Source organism: Teleopsis dalmanni, chromosome 2 (assembly GCF_002237135.1).
Source record: "Teleopsis dalmanni isolate 2A chromosome 2, ASM223713v2, whole genome shotgun sequence".
Lineage (NCBI taxonomy): Eukaryota > Metazoa > Arthropoda > Insecta > Diptera > Diopsidae > Teleopsis > Teleopsis dalmanni.
Window position 1 is genome coordinate 158759372 of NC_051847.1, and position 8147 is coordinate 158767518.

General features: G+C 31.7%; 1 protein-coding gene across 1 annotated transcript; it reads left to right on the top strand.

Annotated features, from left to right (window-relative positions):
- Positions 1–396: 396 nt before the first annotated feature.
- Positions 397–3551, top strand: LOC119685816 (phenoloxidase-activating factor 2). The gene is made up of 5 exons (XM_038100199.1): positions 397–633; positions 2263–2414; positions 2473–2729; positions 2806–3235; positions 3328–3551. Exons 1-5 carry the CDS (start codon positions 459–461, stop codon positions 3484–3486), a joined length of 1173 nt encoding a protein of 390 aa, XP_037956127.1. The 5' UTR covers positions 397–458; the 3' UTR covers positions 3487–3551.
- The last annotated feature ends 4596 nt before the right edge of the window (positions 3552–8147 follow it).

An 8147-nucleotide genomic window follows, 5' to 3' on the forward strand; every position in this document is an offset into this window, starting at 1 on the left:
AGAGCGCTTAACTCCACTTAACTATAACAGGCTATAGTCACAAATGGAGTCGCACAAGCGCTTGCGGAGAAGTTTCACACCGAAATTCACGTGGACGCCTCACAGTGCAGTGGGTTGCATTCAATTGTGTCAACTATTCAATTCAACTATTGGTATTACAAAGGGTTGGAGGTGTAGCGATATTACTTGGAAAATCCCTCATGTGTAATATTAAATGTCCGAGTTTTTGTGGTAATTTGGGTTATTAATTTTCATGCAAAATTGCTCTCTGAATGATTTGTTTGAATTTTTATGCATTAATGATTTGTGGCATTTGTTTGCTCATTTTGTGTACGGAAATTTATATAAAATCAAAATTTTTCAAATAAATTGAATTAGTTCAAAACTTTACGCCGGAACAGCGATTGTGAGTCTAAGCAGCACGCGAAGCTTTAACGGAAAAATCATAAATTTTGAAAATGTATTTGAATACGAAGATCTACTTTTTTTATTTTATTGTGTTTTTATCAAATTGTTTTGAGATACATTCACTAGCAAAACTAGATTACACCAGAGAAAGGCACTTCACGTTTAGTTCAAATACTGGTCCCACAAATGGAACAGGTGGAAATTTACCTCCTCAACAGTCGCAGGGTAAGTAAATAAGAGTTCCACATATTACTCTTACCTGAATTTGTAGAAAAGAAAACAGACCACTGTTTCATAGTAAAATTTTTGTGCTAACTGATTTCAGCCGAACAGTAGACATTAAGGCAAAGAGTTTCTTTAATATCAAATAGTGTTAAAAGTACGCAAATCAATATTCTCCCCCTACCTTAGATATAAGCCGAGCACTAAGAAAAAATGTGACTAGAAGTCTCATCCGACTATAGTTAGAGGCGACATTCTGTCATGTCAGATAGAGCTATGCTAAAAAGACCGTAAAGGTGATTGGGAATACCAGTCAGTTAGCTTGCTTGTAATTTCGGCTTTATCACATTGTCGTCTTTCCGTGGTTATAAATACGAATTAGTGACAAAAGTTTCTTACTAACTTTCTTTGTTTCTTACACTATGTTTCTGTCTACAACATACTTCATTCATTTAGATTTTGTGGATTGTTCTTAAATTTTATTAGCCAAATATATAAAATAAAGTACAAACATATACATGGTATCACATATATAAAAAAATAAATATAAAGTACTTTATAAGGTTAATTTTTTCTTGCCGATAATGGCGTGTCTTTTTATGACAAAGAAACTATTTAAAAGTTAGACGGATTCGAATAGCAAAGAAAGGACAAAGACAAAAATTTTTTATTTTTAATTTATTGAAATTTGGCTGACCATACAACGCTGTTTCGAGTATTGCCAAGTACTTTTCATCAGTGGTCTTTGGAAATAATCGAATTTTATTTAATTAGTTTATAGTCCGTATATAGTCCAAACAAATTATATACGGACTATAAACTAATTAAATAAAATTCGATTATTTCAAAAGACCACTGATGAAGAGTACTTGGCAATACTCGAAACAGCGTTATAAAGTACTTTATATTAGAATTTATTTTTTAAACAATATTTTTCGTTAAATGGTAAAAATTTTAAAGGCAAAAATTAAAATTCCCTTAAACTTTAATTTCTCTTTTTATATCCATTTCATTAGGTGTGTTTTAGTTTTCTTCCGCTATAAAAATAAGTACGTTTTAATAAAGCCCCTAATAGATTGATCATATTTCTTTAATGGAAATATATTTCTACAGTGAAGATTCATATTGATGTATGAAATATGGGTAGGACTTCTTTACATATTCTAATGGTTTATGGGAATGAAACTTAAAATAGTACAAATTTATTTACGTCATTCGCTCATTGTGTCATATCATAGGGAATAATTTTTACCAATTTTTATAATAATGCTTTCATTTTATAAAATTCTAGTTAAAGTGGTTGTGAAAAATTATATCATCAACCGAAGCGGAAATCAGTTTTTATTATAAAATTTTCATTTTGAGACAAATTGTGAAATTAAAATTATTTTGTGTTATAAATACGTCCACTTATATTTTATATTTATATACACTTATATATATAACCACACACACTTATTATTCAGTAAAAAAGGCCCGCGTAGAAGATTTAAAACTGATTGGACGATATTTTCTGTGTTAGGGGTGCATCCATAAATCCACAAATTACCTTTGCTTTATTATAGAAAGGTTTTTAAAATTCTGTTATCCACTTAATTCAATGAACATTAATTTACTTTAGTCTGTGTTTAGTTTTAGCACGTCAGCTTATAACCGGCACCGTAACTCCGAATATCGTCACACCCACATCGTACTGCATATGTGTACCAGCGGGATCCTGTCCGAACCCAATAACAAACCCAACCGATGGCAGTGGCCAAATTGATATACGCATTGTTAACAATGTGAGTATAACACATTAAACATGTTCATTGACGAACACTGAATTTGATGACCTCTTAGCCTGCAGTATCGCCAGTGCCTGTGCCATTTACTTGCAGTTATGGATTAACAATTTGTTGTCAAGCTGGCACATACCAATGTGGGCGTCGCTATCCTCCACCTCCAGGTAGTGCAACTGCCGGTGCTGGACAAGCAGATTTTGGAGAATATCCATGGCAAGTAGCGTTACTAACAACTGGTGAAGTATACCTGGGCTCCGGTGCATTAATAACAGCACAGCATGTTTTAACAGCTGCTCATAAGGTTTATAATGTGTCGTAAGTGGATGTAAAATTGAAATACTATTTTAGTTAATTAACTAAACATTACCGAATTATTATTAAATCTTAATAGACCAGCGTCATTTAAAGTTCGTGTAGGTGAATGGGATGCAGCAAGTACCTCTGAACCAATACCCGCACAAGATGTTACTATAGCAAGTGTTTTTATACATCCCAGTTTTAACAGCGCTAATCTCCAAAACGATGTAGCCATTTTGCGGCTATCAACTCCTGTTTCACTTATGACTAAATCTACTGTTGGTACTATCTGCTTGCCTACAACATCATTTGTTGGTCAACGTTGTTATGTAGCTGGTTGGGGTAAGAATGATTTTGGACCAAACGGTGCTTATCAGGCTATTCAACGTGAAGTCGATGTGCCGCTTATACCGAATGCGAACTGTCAAACCGCTTTGCAAAATACACGATTGGGTGCTACATTTATATTAAACAATGGTAGTTTTATCTGCGCAGGAGGAGAGGCTGGTAAAGATGCGTGCACTGTAAGTCCAATTTCGAATCGTCTGATTTCAAATCGTATTTAATTACTTTTCTAATTTCAATATAAAAGTAATAAAATTAAATATATTTTTAGGGTGATGGAGGCTCGCCCTTAGTATGTCAAAATTCAGGAATATGGTATGTTGTTGGCTTAGTTGCTTGGGGTATTGGTTGCGCAACTGCAGGCATACCTGGCGTTTATGTTAATGTAGCAAATTTTTTGCCTTGGATACAGACAACTTTAGCTTCGTAGTTCTTAAGTATGCCATGAATTATTTATTTTTTTTTTTATGAATGTAAAATTATAAATAAACTTATTGCTTTACTGTTCTAAAAACAAATATTTTGATTCTGAAGTTTCAAAAAAATGTTGTTGTAGAAGCAGAAATATTTACCAAAAGCAGTTGGAAATGGATAAATTTATCCATAGCGATAATTGTGAATCTGAAGTAAGTTCAGATGAAGTACAGTGCCGCAATTCGTTTATTCGTTCTGTACTAGATGTCAAAGCATGGTTCAATCCCAAAACTTTACACCCCATGGTGGAGACAATTATTTATTGGCATGACAAGAAAATCTCTGGATTGGTATTTTTTGCAGTCATTGCTTTTCTTTTCGTTTCTGCTTGCTTCTCTTTCCTCAGTATCATTGCGTACGGAGCGTTATTTCTCTTGGCGACTATTTGGGTTATTAAAGTTTTTGGGATCATAATGCAATTGCTCAAATATAACATAGATGACCATATATTAACCAAGATATTGGATCTAAATATGTGCATTCCTTCCGATCTGGCACAAGAAGTTACAAAAAGAACTGTTCCTATCATTAACATTTACATATCTAACATTTATCGCTTGTTTTTGTTTGAAAATATGTCGAAAACATTTAAATTTGCACTTTTACTGTGTTCTTTGGCTAAAATTGGATTAATTTTCAATTTAACTACTTTATTAGCTATAATTTTCATTTTATTGTTCACACTTCCGAAGTTGTATGAAGTACATTACCAAACTGTAGATAGAATCATAAAAGTTGTTCAAAATGCCTCCGAGGAAGCCTCAGAGCGGTTCAGAAATGCATTAATGATTGGAAAAACCAGGTCTACTACAACCATTGACAGCACGGACAGTGAAAACACTACACAAATGTCGTGAAGTTGATAAAGTGAAAAATTTATTTTTCTAAAAGAAAATATTTTGCAATTATATTAAATTGTATCGTTTTAAAAACAAACGTAATGTTTTACTGTATTAATTTTTATTAAAAATAAAGAATGAAAATGATTTGTTCTGTTTAATTTAGTCACTTGTACACTCCTCTCTTACCGGTGTCATAACAAAACATTAGCTCGTTGTTCTGCTTATTCAATTTCAAGTTCTTTATTGACGGTGTAAGACAATCGAAAACCAAAAGTCCCATAGTGCCCTCACGGCATAACCAATTTGGTGGTACGTCAAGAGGCCTTACAGACCACGTCCACTGTGCTCACTAAAAGCAGATTGCATCATCGGGCACTGTATTATCGCAATATTTTCGTTCGACTTAGTTTGTTGCCTCGTGAAAATATTTTATATCCACTAATTACAAATATCATTTTATTTTGCTGTCTTATACTTATCCGAGCTGCTATTGTCCTTTATGGCGAAAATTCCATTCTCACAGTGTTGTGTCACCCCTACACTTTGCTTTTAAGTGATGAAGCTATTGGCTATTACCACTAGTCATCCTTTATTGTGGTTTTATCAGAAGATTTAATTTTAAGACTACAATATACATGGCATTCCACTGTGTACGTTCAGGTACTTCAGATAATGCATAACAAATAGTTCAGTACTTTTTTTTCGCATTAGGGGGAAAACACTAGTGGACTACAGTGTAAAAAGCAAGAAGCAACTCATCGTTGGAAATGACGCTAATGCACACCACACGATTTGGGGCAGCACCAATATCAATAAAAGAGGTGAATGTCTATTTGAATTTATTACAGGAAACAACCGAAATATAAACAGAATCAGGGAAGAGGTACTAGACATAACCCTATCCACACAATTTATAAAACACTTTATCAAAAACTGGAATGTCTGAAATATCTATGTCTGATCATCGTCAGATAAGATTTGATATTGATCTAAATATGAAAGTAACGGAATCGTATAGGGTGCCTAGGGCCACTGAGTGAGACCTATATACAGACGAACTCAAGGCCAACCTAGGCAATATACGATAAACAACATTCATAATTTAGCAATAGCTGATGCTGACTTAAGCACAATTAATATAAATGCCTACCATGGGGCCTGTCCAGGGAAAATTAAGACCGGCAGCAGAAGTGCATCATGGTGGAATAAAAAGTTAGCCAAGCTAAGAGTCAAGTCCCGGAGACTATTCTACAAGACAAAAACCTCACCTCACCGCCTATAATAAAGAAATTAGAAGGGCAAAAAGAGAATCATGGAGAAGCTTCTGCTCAGAGATTCAAAACTTAAGCAGTAGCGCTAAAATTCACAGGGTCATCTCAAAAAGCCACATTAATCCCATTGGGCTTCTGAAACGACCTGATGGTCTTTATACCAATGACTGCAAAGAGTCACTTATACTTCTAACAGAAGTACACTTTCCAGGATCTGCAATTTACGACCAACATTAGATAAAACTAAGTGTGACAAAAATATTTTTTTGCAATTTACCTCCAACAATAACAATAAAATCCAGTTTTAATGCAATATGCACAAACATTGTCGTTGTGTAAATACTTTTGACTATGGCTGTATATATTTATAGTAAGTGGCAATTTTATAAAAATAGTGTGTTGACATTTATTTTGGCATAAGATTTATTTAACCCCTTTATGAATGAGAAAAATTTGCACCAACAGGTGCGCTCTCAACTGTAGAAAGCACTTTCTACTTCATACGAAAACTTTCAACAGTTTAATTTATAGAATAAGTACACGAGCCTTATACAACCCACTAATCAAACAGAGAAGGAGAGCATAACTTAGTAACAACAATTCGACTGCCTTACTTTCACGAAAATTTTATTTTATTGTTAATTTAAAAATAGAAATAAAAAAATACACGTAGGATATAAAAAAATATTCACCACTTTAGTCAATTTTTACACCACATTTCAAATTTAAAATTAGTAATATTTTATACCACGCGTTTGTGAAACATTAAAATAATAATGAAAAATTCTTTTATATACTGTATTAAATCAAGTTTTATTTAAATTAATTTTCCGAAAACTTCAATAACATTGTTATTGCATTTCTTAATATTTTATTTCTATTCAACTAAGACATTTATGCACACTAATAACAAAAGTGTTGGAGTTTGCGCAAATATTTTAGTAGACTGTATAAACTCTTAAATAAATATTAGTGTCAATACATTTAAGAGAAAAAAATGCCGGAAATAATCTCTTTTTTGAACCTTCTAGATATTTACGATCTAATTCCTTATAGTAGTGGTAGGATTCTTTATTCTTCATTTAAAAACATACAATAATTACCCATACTATATACATTATTTACTTAATTAAAGCTATGACCTGATGTCATCAGATTAACTTAGCGATTGCCTACTTTTTTTATCCCTCTAATCTTGTATCGAATTTGATATTATAATTAGTATAACTATTGTTATTAATACCCTATATATCAATTAATAATAATACAATACATGTATTGTATTATTATAAGAATTACTATAAAGTTTACTATTAAAGTTGTATTGATTAATTTTTTATAAGTACTTAATAGTTGTAACGACTTTATATTATGCATTAAAAGAATAACTATTCAAGATAAAATATATAAATGTTAGAACTTAAAAGTAAGGTAAAATGTTTAGAAACTATTTCTCTCTCTGAATTTCTAAATAAATAAAGACTTCTCTACCCATGCAATTCTATTTAAACTGTAAACCCAATAAGATGTAGTGGAAGATAAAATTTTCATGATATTAGATTTCTTTTATATTCATTTTATATAACAAAAATATCCAACCAATATTTTAAAATGTTTATGATGAATAATAATTTTATTGTCTAAAAATCTGTCAAGTTTTGTTCACCAATCGAATATTTTTAAAGTAATCTAACATTTTTGTACCAATGTTAGTCGATATTTATATTTTTCATAAATATATATATCGAATCAAATCATAGTTTACCTATTAAATCATATAAAACAGTTGATAATTTTATTATATTAATAATAAAATGTAATACATTTCGCTTCAGATTTAGCAATCGAAAATAAAATTGTACAAAAAGTGCATTGAAAAAATTGCCTTAAATTTATCAATCGAAAACGCAATTAGAATACCCTAAGTTATAAAGTATTATGATACGTTGCCCTTATCACCGTTGAGTAACAAATATCAGGTCACAACTTTACTCAACGGCGATAAGGGTAACGTATCATCATGGCTTTTTAAATACATCCCAAAAACAAACAACCATTCGACCAAGCTATCTGTGTATAATGAAGCCTGAACAGCAGTAGAACAAAACAAGACCAATCCCGCCATCATTTCTCACCTGCCTAAACCTACGTAAATTTTTTTAAGTAGGACTTTTTTAAACATATTCAACATCACATCTGAAATAAAAAAACTAAAATGTCTTCCCTCTTTAAAGAAAAACTTTTGCTGCCAAAACTGTTTTTAGTTAAAACTTTTCTGAATGCAATTCTTAGGTTTACATCACAAAAAAATGTGATATCTTTAAATGCAGTTTGGAATTATTGTTTCTACGCTATAGCATTAGTTTTATATATTAAGCTTTTATAGTTTTGATTTTATACAAATAACATAATATACAAGAATATTACATTGGAGCGTTTTATATGTCTTTATCATCATCAAAGCAATGTAGCGTTTCTATATCTACACCAAAAAGTGAAGGCTA

Excerpts from the sequence above, each read along its gene's own strand:
- LOC119685816 (XM_038100199.1), top strand. The coding sequence starts at position 459 with ATGTATTTGAATACGAAGATCTACTTTTTTTATTTTATTGTGTTTTTA. Across the intron at positions 2,415-2,472 it reads ATATACGCATTGTTAACAAT|CCTGCAGTATCGCCAGTGCC; the intron begins GTGAGTATAACA and ends ATGACCTCTTAG. Across the intron at positions 3,236-3,327 it reads CTGGTAAAGATGCGTGCACT|GGTGATGGAGGCTCGCCCTT; the intron begins GTAAGTCCAATT and ends ATATATTTTTAG.